The sequence below is a fragment of the Agelaius tricolor genome, unplaced genomic scaffold (genome assembly GCF_023055355.1).
Source record: "Agelaius tricolor isolate 1412-34295 unplaced genomic scaffold, bAgeTri1.0.p SCAF_14, whole genome shotgun sequence".
Taxonomy (NCBI): Eukaryota; Metazoa; Chordata; class Aves; order Passeriformes; family Icteridae; genus Agelaius; species Agelaius tricolor.
The window spans coordinates 1,844,816-1,861,064 of record NW_027269274.1 but is presented as its reverse complement, the minus strand read 5'-3'; the positions used below and the strand labels follow the sequence as shown (position 1 = coordinate 1,861,064).

The window sequence follows — 16,249 nt, the reverse complement described above, 5'->3', positions numbered from 1 at the left end:
TGCCGCATTTTTTGTCAACAGAAATGGAAGAGAAATGTTAACTTTAGGAGCAGAGGGAATTCACGGGCACAGATGAGGAGCAGGAGTCTGCATAATGTGTCATGGCTCATCTCTCTGTGCCACCACCGCTCACACTGGGGTGAAAAATGGACAATTAAAGCAGTGCTGGAGGAGCTGTGGAGCTGCAGCTGTGAGAAGGGGATTAGTCCTGGACCAGGGTGGAGCTGCTGCCTGTGTTTGACACAGACCCTGCCAGCTCTGGGGCTCCCCTTTGGAAATGTCCTGGTTTGGACCCCCCCTTCTGCTGCAGACCCTGAAATGCCCCTGTCTGGCACCACATCAGAGTTTGGGTTCCACGCTGTGGGAGGCTCTGTTGGTGTCACTCAGATTTACCTTTATTCTTTGTGGGGGCCCAAGGAAAGGCTGTGAGATGTGGAGCCACCCCTCAGAGCGTGGCCAGTTGTCAGGAAATACAATAATACAAAATACAAATAAATACAAAATACAGTTGTCAGGAAATGTAATAACAATAATCTCAGCCTGATCTTTGCCTTCCCAGGTATGGCCAGATTTTAACAGCTCCAGGCTTTAATACAACCTTTTGATTCCAGTTTTGGTGATTTTACATTTAATTTAGGAATGACAGAACAGCTTTTTGACAACCATGGTGAGCAATGTAAGTGTGAAACAACTCTTTGAAGTGAGAAGATTCAAGTAAGAGAATCTCTGATAAAAAGTTTTAATCGAGCCTTTCAGATCTGCTGCACTCTTTTCCAGCCTTTTCTTTCCTCCTTCTTCATCAGGATGGTGGCTGGAAGGGGACTCTGGAGGATTTATTAAGTGTTTTAATCCAACAACTAGAGAAAGGATAAACCCAAAGATGGAATAATTCACTTGTTGATTTAAGGACCTTCCTCAGGGATCACTGCTTAGGATCTCTCTCAGCCCTACAATGTCTCTGCTCCTCAGGAGAACAAGAATAATCCTTTTTTTCCCCCCTTTCTTTGTTGTTTGTAGATCCAACCCGGGTCATGGTGTCCCCTTTCAGCATGGATGTCACAGTTGGAGAAAGCATTGTCCTGCCCTGCCAGGTGTCCCACGACCACTCCCTGGACATTGTGTTCACCTGGTCGTTCAATGGGCACCTGATAGACTTTGAGAAAGATGGGGACCACTTTGAAAGGGTTGGAGGGGTAAGTATCAAATCTGACAAGGTGGGTCATGCAGAGAAGGTTGCTAACAGAAGGAATTGGATGAAGGCAGCAAGAAAAAGGAGGGAAGAAATGGAAAATTTTCAGCAGAGGTAGAAAACTGGGAAGGGTTTTGCATGTTGCTCTGAGGGAGGTTTCAGAGAGCAACAGGTCTCAGGCATGGTGACAGCTCATGTTTGCATTTGTCAGGAGTGAAATGTAATGCTGAAAGGAAATGGAGATACAATTTCCAAGCCTTGCTCTTGTCCCTTAAAAAGAAAAATCATGAAAAGATTAACTCACAGATTGATGCACCGGGCTCACAGCAGCAGCCATGGCTTTTTGGGGTGACTGCTCCTGTTGTGGCCCACAGAGCTGAAATTACAAACTTTATTAATATTCCTCAGTCCAAAGGCCACAACCACGAGGCTTCCCTGAGATTTCCAATGTATCAAATGTTTTGTGTCTGGAGAGAAACTGAGAGAGGTTCTCAGCATCCACTACATCCAGAAACCTAATTAGTTGTATTCAACAGTTAATCAGACGTGCACTCGGCGTTTGGAAAACAAATTATGCTGCAAGATTTCCTCAGAGAGTGCTGCTCTTGTGATTTTTAGCACAAAAGTCCTGGGCAATCAAAATGCTGGCTGGGACACAAAGCCATAAAACTACTGCTGCCATCTCCAAATTTGGAAATTTGGGCTGGGCTTCCCTTGCGGGAGAGATGGAGACACAACCTGGGCCTCTGGATGGCACAGAGGGTAAAAATTGGATATCCAGAGAGAAGGAGCAGTCACAGTGAACCTGTCCTCCACTGTCATGTTGTTTTAATGGGGAAAGTGCTTAAGAGCCCCCAGCCCTGCTCCTTGGAGGAGCCAGAATTTTAGGGATGCTCCCTCTCCTACCTTCCAGGCAGACTCCCACCCCTTCAACAGACCATGGCTCGTACTGCTGATGTTTTCATCAGCCAGCATAAAGCAAACCCATTAGTCACAGTGTCCTTCATGTGATAGTGATGTTTAGAGCTCATTAAAAAGTAATTGTAACCACTTTTCCCTACTTTATCAGCAGGATTCAGCTGGTGATTTGATGATCAGGAGCATCCAGCTGAAGCACGCAGGGAAATATGTCTGCATGGTGCAAACAAGTGTGGACAAGCTCTCAGCTGCTGCAGACCTGATTGTAAGAGGTATTTGAATTTTGCTACTGTTGTTGGTGCTGTTGTAGGATTTAAGTGGAATAATAGTTAGTTTGTCACAGGATGAAAAATAGATTTTTGAGACTTTTAGAATGGGGGCTCGGGGTCCCAAGATGGAGGAATTTGGGCGTGCCCTGTCCTCCTTCTTTCTTCCTAGCCTCCATGTTCTGGGTGATGGTGGCACTTTTAGATTGGTTTAGAGTAGGAGCTCACTGTCTAACATAGGTGATAGGTATTGGGAAGTTATGGTAAATAATGTACATGTAGTTTTTAGTATAAAAGATAACACCAGTGTGCCTCAACCCAACCTGCCAGACAGACCTTGGCAGGTCAGAGAAAGAATGTTATAAATAAGAAATAATAAACAACCTTGAGAACAAGAACAGAAAAATCCTGGCTCCTTTGATGGCCAGGCTGGGAAAAAAGAAGTTTGTACATATCTCAGAGTCACTCTGAGCAGCAGAGACTCTGAGACAGGAGGGGACAGTGAACCCAGCTCTTCCCTCTCCAGTCACTCGGGAAGGTGAACCCAGCTCTTCCTCCCCCAGTCACTCAATTCTCCTGCACCCCCAGGTCCCCCGGGCCCCCCCGAGGCCGTGACCATCGAGGAGGTGACAGACAGCACGGCTCAGCTGTCCTGGAGGCCGGGGGCAGACAACCACAGCCCCATCACCATGTACGTGGTGCAGGCACGCACGCCCTTCTCGGTGGGCTGGCAGGCAGTGAGCACAGGTAAGGCAGCCTGGGGGACACACCTGGGGCAAACCCACCCCAGGGGCTGCAGGGGAACCCACCAGGGGGCAAACCCAGCCCAGGGGCTGCAGGGGAACCCACCCGGGGGCAAACCCACCCCAGGGGCTGCAGGGGAACCCACCCAGGGCAGAACCCACCCCAGGGGCTGCAGGGAGGGACAGCACGCTGCTGCCTGGGGGAGGAGGATCGTCACCATGACGCTTCCTGAAAAATCCCTTTGCCAGGAATTTTCTCCTGAGAAGCCTCAGAAAAGAAATGTAAACAACAGTTATTAATAATATCAATAATTAGAAACAATTATTATAACAATATTAATATAAACAATCATTATAACAGTAATTATAAAGAATACAATAATTATCTGATTGCTTGGAATGTGGTCTGGAGGTTGCTGACCAGCAGGTGCATCTTTGATTGGTTCCATGTGAATTGTTTTTAATTAATGGCCAATCCCAGACTCTCTGAGTCTGTCACAGGTTTTATTATTCATTCTTGTCTGGCCTTCTGATGTATCCTATTTCTTTAGTATAGTTTTAGTATAGTATTTCTTTTAATATAATATAATATAATATAATATCATAATATAATAGATCAGCCTTCTGACTTGAAGTCAGATTCTCATCTCTCACCTCGTCCTGGGGACCCTCCCAACAACACAACAGAGGATAGCTGGATTTTTATTTATTTAGTTCATATTAGGTGGTGTGTTTGAATCTGATTGGCTAATGATCTCCTGAAACTCAGTTTATTGGTTGGTAATGGTTAGGGTACATGTTTATCAGACTTTTCTCTTTTTTGATGGTTTATCTTTTTTTTTGTTTCTCACAGGATAGACTTTTAATTCTTATAGGTGTAAATTTCACAAGAATACATTATTTCTATTTCTATTTTTTTTTGTTTTGTTTCTTTCTATTCCTTCATAAGAATAGATTGTTATGTAAACTGATTTCCATTTTCATAATTTCTTTCATAAGGGAATAAGTAAATTTTCAGTGTTACACGATTCTATTCTTATGAAAACTGCCAGGTTTCTCACAGGAACTTATCAGGCTTGCTATTAGCTCAGCTGAAGTAGTAAGGCCTGATTTTACAAGGCCTTTCTTTTATAAGATTTTTACCTCTATGTAACACCTCAGCACCCAGCCAGGGCTGCTTTGGCCAGCTCTGGCCCCTGGTGTGAAAAGCAATTTCCCTGACTTCAGAGCACTGCTCTTATTAAGTAGTTTCAGGTTTGGCAACCCAAAGATTTAGGGTGCAGTCAGTGCCATTACTCACTCATTTTTCTCATGAATGTTTAAGGGAAAACAGAATGAATTCCTATCTTTTGTTGCCATGCTGGAGATATACAACAGTAATTGTGGTCTATAAAGACATCCCTCAGGGACAAACAGTGTCATCCAGCTTGTCTTTAAGGAGAATTATTTTCCTGATAGAGGGAAAAATCCCATGATGTGATTGCTCATTCCGTCAGAGGTTAATTTTGTTCCAGTAACCATTAAACAGAGGCAACAGTGTGTTTCAAAAAGAGAAAAATAAAGACTCTCCAAACCTGTTGTCATGACACTTTGTTTCCAAACTGTGGCAATTTTGGAGAAACTCTTTAATTGCAGGAATTTCTGGGCTAAAAAGCACAGGAGTTTAATGCTGCCTCTTTCACTTCTTTACAGTTGGCAAAATGTTAGAAAGATGAGAGAAAATTTACCAATCCTTCTTTGTACTTACGCTAAGCCCTCGCCTCTAAGGAAATGAGATTCCCCTGTGCTTTTTCCCAGCAGTATTTTAATATTGTTGCTTAATGTCCTTGCAGCCCAGTTCCAGAGATCATTGCTGGCAGGACATTCACAGCCACGGTGGTGGGGCTGAACCCCTGGGTGGAGGACGAGTTCACTTCTTTGCAGTCGGCAAAACGTTAGAGAGACGAGAGAAAATTCATCAATTGTTTTTTGCTACTTACGTTAAGCCCTCACCTCTAAGGAAATGAGATTCCCCTGTGCCTTTTTCCCAGCAGTATTTTAATATTTAATTTCCTTTCACCCCAGTTCCAGAGGTCATCGACGGCAGGACATTCACGGCCACGGTGGTGGGGCTGAACCCCTGGGTGGAGTACGAGTTCAGGGTGGTGGCTGCCAACCTCATCGGCATCGGGGAGCCCAGCAGCCCCTCTGAGAAGAGAAGGACTGAGGAGGCTCGTGAGTGGGGCTGGGCACAGGGGCTGGGGGGGAAATCTTTGTGCAGTAAATTCCCAGAGATCCCCTGGCTGTGGGTGCAGGAGTGCTGGGCGTGGGACGGTGGTGACGAACAGAGACGGGAGAGCTCTGGAGCCAGGACGTGGAACTTGGGGTTTATTGCAAAGGGCCTGGGTGCAGGGCCCTGCTGGGAGCTGCCAGCCACAGCTCAGAGCAGTAAAGAGAATTAAAGAGAGTGGTAAAGAGGATGAGAGAGAGTAAAAGAGGATATGAGGGTAAGAGGTCGAGGTTCTCATTGCAATACAATAAATCTTCTTCTGTGTTGAATATTCTGATTCTCACTAACCAATCTAGTACAATATACAAATCCTATAGCATTTATATACAGCCTATAAGGTTCATTCCATTACCATACTGGGTTACATTTTAAACCCTAAAAACTCCTCTTTGGGCCCCTTCTGCCAAGCTGTAGGGTCTGCTCTGCCCCTTGGGCCTGTCTGCAAGCAGAGGGTGTTGTTCCATCAAAAGGGGATTACCTTCAGCTGGCCACACCATTGTTTTCCAGTCATTCAGTAGCTGAGGTATCTCAAAGCTTGCTTTCATTTCAATCTCACTTATAGTTTCTATATTTTCAAAATCTTTTGCCAGGCAATCATAAGGCTTTTCCTGTTTCATCTTCCCCAACAGTGGGGAAGCCCTGGCAGGTGGCTCCTCTTTTCCACAGAAGAACTGAATATGAAACAGGAAAATAAATAAAAGACCTTTTTTACTGGAGGACAAATGTTTAAACTGAACAATTAGTGACAGAATACACAAGTTAATTGACATACTTTTAATACACTATTGTTGACATACTTTTAATGTGCTGTTTGCCATGGCAAATTAGTCATTTTAACAGTTCCTGGCCCCAGCAGGGGAAGGCCAGCAGTGTCCTGCTGCTGCACAGCTCTGCTCCATCTCCATGTGGGTTTTGGGTTCCAAAACTGTCACATCCATCTTCTGCATTTATCTTTTTGCAGTCCCTGAGGTGACCCCAGCTAATGTCAGTGGAGGTGGAGGCAGCAAGTCTGAGCTGGTCATTACCTGGGAGGTGAGTCTCACTCCAGCCCCCCTGAGCCTTCTGGGGATTTCAAAGGGTTGGCAGTAAAAAAGCCCAGATTGTGTGATAAAATCAGAGGCAGCTAAAGGATGGGCTGAGCCCACCCCAGGGAAGTGGGGAGCAGGGACCATGGGGAGCAGGATTTGCCACCAGCTCAGCTCCCCTGACTCCCAGCACATCCACAAGGCAAAATGCGGATGGCCAGGAGCCACCCAAGGGATAAAACAGGCTTGGAACATCCTGACCTGGTAGGAACTTTGGGGAATTGCTGTGCTGGCTCCCAGCTTCCTCCCTCCTCCTCCTCCCTGGGATATAAGGCAGCAAACAGCTCAGAGCCAGCACAAGGCATGCTGGCTTTCATTGCTGCTGATGGCAGCCAGTGAGAGGAGATGCAGAGAAGAGAAATGTTTAATATTCCTTAAGGCAGACAGGGTTAGAACTTTAGTCATTTGTCTGCTCATATTTTCATGTTGTGATGTGATGCAGCTGGCATATTTCTCCTAATAATGAACTCCACTAGACATGCTAACGCTTCCATTTAGCACTATTTCTGACCAAGCTGGCAGGATGAATCGCCAGAGATATTTCTGAGGTTATTAAAAACCTATAAATGGGTTTTTGTCCTCACCACACAGCTCAATGTGCTAAATTTCCCCCTCTGTTGGACTAATTAGTTACGCCGTGTCTCCTAAAGATACTGCAATATGTTTCAAAAACACACATGGCCAGAACATCAGCCATTGGTTCAAGATGCAATTTGCACAAAATATCATTTGTGTTTTGATAGTAGAGTGGTTTTACTCTTTTAAATGCCCAGAGGCCTTTTCTTTATGTGAGCTTTCCAACACAGAGTAGGATGCAGTCACCAGCAGTAACCCCTGCTGAAGCTCCATGGACATCTCAGGGAGGGTGGCCCATAATTAGGGATTATTTTAATTCTGGACCTTTTGGGTTTAGTGTAGCTTTTTAGGGGGCTGCAAGCCTCAGAGTAGGAAGTGTCAGTGTGTCCAGGGTGTGTTCTTTGGGGTTTCATGTGTGATCCCAAAGGTGTGAGAGCAGCTGCACGTGTGTTGGGAGAGCAGGAACTGTGTCCTTGCTTCACCCCAGCAAACCTCAGGCTCTTCACAAAGCCTAAAATTACATCAGTAACGGAGCCCCCATCTAGGCAGGAGGGAAGGGAAATTATCTTCAGGAGGGTCTTCTGGAGGTGCTGCTTCCTGTTCCATGGAGCAGAAAGGCTCCGGTGCAGGCAGGATGGGCTGAATTCAGGTTGGATGTGACATAGGACCTCCTGCAGCTCCATCTCCCGTGCTGTGTACAGAATGCCAGAATCCCAGAATCACAGAATTACCGAATCACAGAATCTCAGAATTACGGAATCGCAGAATTACCGAATCACAGAATTACCGCATCACAGAATCCCAGAATCACAGAATCTCAGAATTACAGAATCCCAGAATCCCAGAATTACAGAATCCCAGAATCAGAGAATTACCGAATCCCAGAATCTCAGAATTACAGAATCACAGAATTACCAAATCGCAGAATTACTGAATTGCAGAATCCCAGAATCCCAGAATCCCAGAATCTCAGAATCCCAGAATCGCAGAATTACAGAATCCCAGAATCACAGAATTATAGAATCACAGAATCGCGGAATTATAGAATCACAGAATTACAGAATCCCAGAATCACACAATCCCAGAATCCCAGAATCCTAGAATTAACTAGTTTGGAAAAGACCTCTGAGATCCCCAAGTCCAAGCTAGGAACAGAGAGGACCCAGAGGAATCCATGGGTGCTGCCGGGGGCGGTCAGCGTGTCCTGAAGCCGCCGTTTGTCCCTCAGACGGTGCCCGAGGAGCTGCAGAACGGGGGTGGCTTTGGCTACGTGGTGGCGTTCCGGCCCCTGGGCACGGTCAGCTGGATGCAGACGGTGGTGGCCTCGCCCGACGCCGCGCGCTACGTGTTCCGCAACGAGAGCCTGCCGCCCTTCTCGCCCTACGAGGTCAAGGTGGGCGTCTACAACAACAAGGGGGAAGGCTCCTTCAGCCCCGTCACCGTCGTCTACTCGGCAGAGGAAGGTAGAGATGAGCCCTCCCCGCCTCCTCTCCCTCCCCTCGTGTGTTGGTTTTCATAGTTTTTGCAGAGATGGGGAATTGAGAGGCGTTTTGAAATATTTTATTTTATTGTCAGTCTTGATGGAGGGTGAGACGTAAGAGATGTAAAACTTAACGCTGTTCTGTTAGAAGCAAACCTATTTCTTGGGTACAATACTTTATAAATGCTTTTCAGCCTCTTGGCTTTTGCCACACTGTCACGGGCACATTTTATGAAAAAATCCTTTCATTAGGATTTTTTTCTCCTGTGAAGCTGAGACACCTCAGAGGAAATGAAAAACAGTAATTATCTGCTGCTGTGGAATGCAAGAGGTGCATCTTTGATTGGTCTCATGTGGTTGTTTTTAATTAATGGCCAATCACAGTCCAGCTGTCTCAGACTCTATGGTCAGTCACAAGATTTTATTATCATTCCTTTCCATTCCCTTCCTTTCAAGCCTTCTGATTAAATCCTTTCTTTTATTCTTTTAGTATAGTTTTAATATATCATTTTCTTTTAATATAATATATATATAATAAAATAATAAATCAGCCTTCTGAAACATGGAGTCAGGATTCTCATCTCTTCCCCCATCCTGGGACCCCTGTGAACACCACCCCACCACACAATGCTGCTGTTACTTCTAATACTAATCACCTCTATTTTATCCACATGGTTTTGCTATAATGCATCTTTCACAGTTCTAATTCTCTAAAATATTTGGTCTTTTTGCAAGGCCATATTTTGAAACTTGTTGAAACTTGTTTTTAGTTCTCTCTCTCAACAATGTTATCTCTATTCTATGGTCTTCCTAAGTCAGCACACCTCACCTCAGCTTTTGCATACAGATGTACAAGACTGTGTAAGCTTTCTATCAAGTTTTAAAAATTCTTTACAAATGCATTTCTCAAACCCATGCTCCAGGGTCTTGTTTGAGTAAAGCAGACAAGACTCAGTTTCTTCATGCAGGAAAGCCAAATCTTTATTGCACAGTTCATATTTTTATGGGATTATCAGAGGGCACCGTGTTAGACCTAACAATTGGCTGACAATACACTGACACTCAGGTCATTGGTTAGTAAATGGTATTTTGCATATTTATCAATCTTCTTTATTTTTGGTTAGTTTACATATTTATTTCCACTGATTCTCATGGGACAGGTTTATTGTTTATGCAGGTGCAAATGGTTCATAGGTTCCTATGTTAACTGCTTCTCATTCCTTTCATTCTTTCTTATGGGAACTAACATTTCTTATGGTAACTGCACCTAGCTGAAGTAGCAGGCCTAAACCACGATTTTATAAGGCCTTTCTTTAATAATATCTTTACTTGTATGTAACAGGGTCTGAAAGGGTTTGGTTTCCACCTTGACACATCCTTTGATACCTCAGTCTTGCTCTGATTTATAATAAATGGCGAACCATGATTAATTCTTTTCAATAGTCATTAAAATAACATTAATCATAATGAAATCTTTTGATATTAATGGAAAATTAATATGTAATCTGGGAAGAATTCTGTGGAGATTTAGCATGAATTAATGTCCACTGATTAGAAAATGTTCCCACTTGTCCTAATTACAGTACACGGTATCCTGGGTTGAGTTTGGTAATGACATCTTATTATTTCTGAGGGAGCACAGCCTGACAGGCCATCGGTTTGAAACGTGGACATTTGTTTGCTTTCTTCCTTGTGCAATGAGGAAAATAAATCCCCTGACGTTTGAGACTAATTGAACATGGAATTGAAAAGTCTTACTTCTATTTTTAACTGCCCAGAGCCAACGAGAGCCCCAACCACTGTTTTGGCCAGAAGCATTTCTGCCTCAGACGTCGAAGTTTCCTGGGCTCCCCCGTGGGAGAACCAGCACAAAGGAAGAATTCAGGGATATGAGGTATGGGAAACAATGCAGGATCCTTTCAGCAGCCAGCCTTGAGGGGACACAGAGACATCCTCGTGCTGCTCCTCCCGCCATGGGTGTGTTCCTAAAGTGGATTTGCTTCTCTTTGCCTCTGGTGCACAGAGATTTCTCTCACATGGTTCAAAGTTCCACCTTTCTCTCACAAGGTTAAAAATTCCACCATTCTCTGACATGGTTAAAAATTCCACCGTTCTCTGACATGGTTAAAAATTCCACTGTTCTCTGACATGGTTAAAAACTCCACCATTCTCTGACATGGTTAAAAACTCCACCATTCTCTCACAAGGTTAAAAATTCCACCATTCTCTGACATGGTTAAAAACTCCACCATTCTCTCTCAAGGTTCAAAATTCCACCATTCTTTCACGTGGTTCAAAATTCCACCATTCTTTCACATGGTTAAAAGTTCCACCATTCTCTCTCAAGGTTAAAAACTCCACCTTTCTCTCACAAGGTTAAAAGTTCCACCTTTCTGAGCGGGATCTGGCTGGAAGTGCAGCCCTCCCTGAGGGTGCTGCCATGGGCAGGCGCGGGGAGGGAGCGCTGCAGCCAGGCTGGTCCCCAGCAGGCCCCAGGATGGTGGCAGGGAGCAGGAGCTGTCCCTGGGAGCACATCTGGGGTGGTGACAGGGACAAGGGGGTGCTGCCAGCCCCTCTGGGGCAGGGCACTGCCACCGCCCTGCTCTGCCACCGCCCTGCTCTGCCCCAGGTGCGCTGCTGGCGGCACGACGAGAAGGAGGAAAACGCCAGAAGGATCCGCACGGTGGGGAACCAAACGTCCACAAAAGTCAGCAACCTGAGGGGCAATGCCCTCTACCACCTGGCAGTCAGGGCCTACAACACGGCCGGCACCGGCCCCTCCAGCGCCGCTGTCAACGTCACCACCAAAAAGCCACGTGAGTGCTGGCAGGGATGCCCTGGTGGGGTCCAGCCACTGCTCCCCTCTCTCATTTCCCAGCTCTCTTGAGTCCAAAGGAACTGTCAGACTTCTCCTTGCCAGGCTTTTGTGCAGATTTACCAGGCTCAGCCTTTTTATTTCATTTTTTTCGTGAGGTTCTTCCCGATGTTAAGTAAGCAGAGCATGCAAAACCGAAATCACAGCTGTGCAGGCAAATTAAATATTTATCTCAGTGTTCAAGAGGGCTTTTTTCCTCTGGTCTCAGGCATGTTGAGCAACTGACTGAATCCCTTTTTCATTTAAAGCCCCGTGTCGTGTCACACCTCCCGTGACCTTGAGGACACAGATCAGTGGAGCAGCTCGTTAGCTTTCCACAGGGACAGGGCTCTGGGCAGGCTCAGCTGTGCTGCTGGAAGCCCCACTGGCACTGGAAGGGATCCAGCTGGGAATTGATTCTCCCCAGTAACGTGGTGCTGTCTGGTTTTTGGTGCAGCACCGAGTCAGCCCCCCGGGAACATTGTGTGGAATTCATCCGACTCCAAGATCATCCTGAACTGGGACCAGGTGAAAGCCTTGGACAACGAGTCAGAAGTGAGAGGCTACAAAGTGAGTATTCCCATGGTACACTCAGGATTTCCCAGGTCAGATCTGGGGCATTCCTCCAAAACCAGAGCCATGCCTGTGTATGTGAGCATATTTTTCCTGCAGCTCCCACCTGCAGAACTTCACTCCTGCCTTCCACAGAAACTTCCCCATGGCTGTAGTTGGCTCCTTAATTGCAAATAAATAAAATGCTTTTTTAATAGCTCCCATTTCCTTCAGAAAGCCAAGCCAAGAGGAAAAGAAAGAATCCTCATTAGAAGCAGTTTTAATAGGGCATAGTTTAACTAGAGAGAAACCTTGAGAAGAATTCAGCTCCACCACCTTCCACAAGGGTTTCATTTAGCCCAAAAAGACGCTGCCCTGGGCTTGGAGTTGTGCAAACGTTTCCCACCAGATCCTGAGCCCGTGAAGGACCTGGCCATGCTCCATGTTTTGTTCCCAGTCTGGAATGCCAGCAGCTTGGCAAGCCTGTGCCAGCTCCCCTCAATTCCTGCACCAACTTTTAAATGTCTTTGGTGCTCTGTATGGGCTCACCAAACATAAGTAATTCCTCAGGGTTTTTAGTCCAAACCTCAGATGAACCTCAGCAATCTGGACCAGCTTTTCACTACATATTTTAGGTTTGAAATGCAAATTAAGGAGTTGGTTGAAAGAGGAAGAGAGAGGCTCATCACCCTGGAAAAGCATCTAGAGAGTTTCTAAAACATTCTCCTTTAACTTACTGTAAGGGTAGCACAACCACATGGATTTATTTCCTGAATCATAGCAAAACATTGCCTATTTTTCTTATTTTTGCCTAGAAATCTTGTCTTTTATGACACAATTTATGATATAAATTAGTACAGCTCCCACAGCTCAGAAGGTCGTTCACAAAAGTCATTTATTCTGGGAAACCATTGGTGGCACTGTTTCAAATATCCCAACTCAGTTTCCAGAAGCAGCATAATAAGGAATTTCTGACCTCTATAAAGAAGTTTTTACTTCTATAGGGGTTTATTTTAGCTTGACCAAGGCAAGGGTTTCTCTGAGGGGCTCCCCCAGGTATCGGTGCTGTGTTGAGTGCTGCTGATCAGCATCAACCTCCTGCCCAGGCACTGCCACCTCTGTGCTGGTGTCCCCAGCAAAGCCCACATGTCCCCTGTGTCACCAGACCACTCCTGAGCACGAGGAGCAGGAAAAGAGCAGCAGCACCTCTGGACACCCTGAGGTGGGCAGCTCTGAGCACAACGGGCAGCTCTGCCCTTCCTGCCTCCTGTTGTCTCTCCCTTGGCCACAGGTTTTGTACAGGTGGAACAGGGAGAGCAGCACGTCTGTCATAGAAACAAATAAAACCTCAGTGGAGCTGTCCCTGCCCTTTGATGAGGATTACATCATCGAGATCAAACCCTTCAGCGACGGCGGCGACGGCAGCAGCAGCGAGCAAATCCGAATCCCAAAGATATCCAGTAAGGATGGGGGAATGGGCTCTGGGCCACAGGGTCCCACCAGCACACAGTCCAGTCCCTCATTCTGATTTCATCCCAAAAACAAGATTCAGCCAAAAGAAACACCATCCTAGTTAGTTCTATTTGTATTTCAGGTTTCCAGATGCTTTCCCCTCTCAGTTCTGTGTGTTAAATGTATTGTTTCACTGCAATTCACTACAACCAAATACAGCATGCAGGGGCTTCTAAATCTATGAGGCTGCTGTACAGCCATATCCCATTGTGTGCTGGATGCATAAATATTTATTTAGGGAAATGAGGTGGTGTAGAATAACAAACACAAGGAGTATTTTATTACACAACATGGCTTTTGCAAAATCTCCATGTCCCATCTTCCATTAATAATGCCCCGCTTTATAAGCTGCATTAAATCAGGAGCCTCTGCAATGCAGGAATATGGCATTAAAATCACAGCAATGTAAAAAACCCTGGGTGAGAGCAGAGTTCTCCCCTGCATGGCTGTGTAAACCATGCAGAGGAATTCAATCAGCAGCACAGGAGAGGGAAGGGGAGCTGGAACATGCCAGCTCCCATTTGGCTCCAGACCAGGGGTCACGGAGCAGGTACATGGCTCCTCCAGGATGGGAGGCACAAGGAACAGCTGGAATATGGTGCAATTGTGAAAAAATACCAAATAATGATAAGCAGGCAGCGTGTGAAATAATGAGAACTGTGAGCCTCAGCACACCAGGGGCAGGAATTGAAAAGAAACCAAAAATTCAATTGGAGAGGTGACCATGAAGAGGAGGAGGGGGCTGTGCTTTATCCCAGGAAAGGGAATTTAAACCTTGGGGGAGGTGGCTTAAGGAAGAGTTCAGGGATTGTTCTCTGCTCACCTCTGGCTCCTTTTTCCCCTCTCCCCTCTCAGATGCCTACGCCAGAGGCTCGGGCTCATCGACCTCCAGCGCCTGCACGCTGTCAGCCCTCAGCACAATCATGATCTCCCTCACAGCACGCTCCAGTTTATGACAACAATGACACCGAGGACTTCTTCTTTATAATATAAGCAACATTTAGCTAGTTGTTTTGGAGACACCCAGTACTAAGTAATATTGTGGTTTGAGTACATCTTACTACTGGAAAAAAAAATGTTTATGCTTCTTTAGGAATGGCATTATACAGTACTTCCTCAAAGCAAATATAGCTTTGTCTGAAGTTTCCTTGGAAACTCTGCAATGCACTGAAAACATCTGTAATACGATGTTACCAAAGCAGTTTACATATGTCCTTATATGCATATTTTTTATTATATATTTAGTGTTTTATAGAATTTTTTAAAGTTAACATATGATGTAGATATTAATTTTTTTCCTCTGCTATAAAATGCTACGGACGACATTATCACGAAAATATTGTTTGGGATTTTTTCCTTTTACGACGGAGAGTTCCAAGTTGTTCTTGGCAAATTGGCTGGAGCTGACTGTACAGATTTACAGGGCAGAACTGCTCCAGACCCGGATTGTAACAGGCTGAGTTTCACTGGCAGTTCCAGCGACTCCTGTGTTGAACCCAGGGCTTCTAGCACACGTTTCATCCAGAGCTCTGAGCAGGGTAAACTCGAAACACTCAGAAGAGCAGAATTTTGGAAAACCACGTGGTTTTTGGTTGGTTGTGGACTACAGGACACGTAGCCAATATTCCGGCATCGTGCAGCGAGGAGGGGCTGTGAAATTGCTTTGCCTTGATCCTAATTAGCATCAAATTGGGTGGGGAAAAGATCCTGCAGAGCTGTGACATCTGTGGTGACACAGCGGGACAGCCACCAGCCTTGTCCTGGGTGCATGACCAGCTCAACCCTTTGGAGATGTAATTCCAAGGAAATTCCTCACGTTTGGGGATTAATTCCAAGGAAAGCAGAAAGCTGCTCTGGGCTCATTCTTTGGGACACAGCTGCTCATCCTTGGTAACTCCACTCTCCAGACGACGTTTGGGAACCTAGCCTGGAGCGGGAGCGGTGCTGCTCCAGGTTATCCATGGAAAAGTGGGAATCTCCCAGAGATCCCCACTGGAATTTTGCCTTTCCTTAGAAACTCTTCCCAGACACCTGGAGGCAGAACAGAGTCACACCAGAAAACGACGATATCCACACTGGAATAATTCTTCTCAAGAGAAGGACTGTTTGTTACTACGGGGAATTTTGTAAGTTCAGACGGGATAACGCTGGAAAAGGCAATGGAATTTTCTATACAATTTTCAACTTTCAATGCGCTGCAGTGGTATTTTTTTTTTTTTCTCCTGATAGCTTGAATTTGCCTGTAACTTGTCTCTTTTGCTTACAAAATAATACAGTTAACTTTTAGACCTTCTAAATATATTTATTCAGTAACTCATAATCAGGATTCCACTTGTGTAAAAGTCAGGGTTGTTGACCAGAGAAATATTGTCAGTATTTCAAGCTGTGTTCCTTTCTTAGTTTGATATGTTTACTTCTATGTAAAAAAAATAAAATAAGAAAAACCTTAAAAAAAAATCCACAAAACCAAGAAAAATGAAATAATAAAAAAAAAGCTTCTGTAGTTTTCTCCCCAGTGTAAATGATATTTATCAGTGATCTAGCAGATGTAATCTTTTTTTAAAGGTATTGGTAATAAATATTCTGTCATTTGTAAAGATACCTGTCTTCCAGGAGCCTTTTTCCTCCACTTTTTGTTCAGCCCAGTGAGAAATTTCCCCTCAGAGCTTGCTGAGACTGTTACTGATGTGAAGATTCAAGAGTTGGTTTTAATCAAAACTTTGTGAAGGCAAAAAAAAAAAAAAAAAATTATTTCTACACCTCTGGTCTAATTCTGCTCCCAAAACTCCCCAAAAAACATGAGAA

General features: G+C 45.1%; 1 protein-coding gene across 3 annotated transcripts in view; it reads left to right on the top strand.

The window, feature by feature from the left end:
• The window catches only part of LOC139595743 (contactin-4), a 275,452-nt gene extending 259,409 nt beyond the window's left edge, over nt 1-16,043 (top strand). For 2 of the 3 annotated variants that reach the window (XM_071439314.1, XM_071439312.1), the window contains 11 exons: nt 1,018-1,193; nt 2,259-2,379; nt 2,962-3,120; nt 5,181-5,330; nt 6,347-6,417; nt 8,275-8,509; nt 10,305-10,420; nt 11,156-11,342; nt 11,838-11,950; nt 13,224-13,392; nt 14,300-16,043. In XM_071439314.1, coding sequence (XP_071295415.1) covers nt 1,018-1,193; nt 2,259-2,379; nt 2,962-3,120; nt 5,181-5,330; nt 6,347-6,417; nt 8,275-8,509; nt 10,305-10,420; nt 11,156-11,342; nt 11,838-11,950; nt 13,224-13,392; nt 14,300-14,400 — 1,598 coding nt within the window. In that variant the 3' untranslated portion in view covers nt 14,401-16,043. The remainder of the gene's footprint in view (nt 1-1,017; nt 1,194-2,258; nt 2,380-2,961; nt 3,121-5,180; nt 5,331-6,346; nt 6,418-8,274; nt 8,510-10,304; nt 10,421-11,155; nt 11,343-11,837; nt 11,951-13,223; nt 13,393-14,299) is intronic. The other variant, XM_071439313.1, reaches the window with a different exon arrangement.
• The last annotated feature ends 206 nt before the right edge of the window (nt 16,044-16,249 follow it).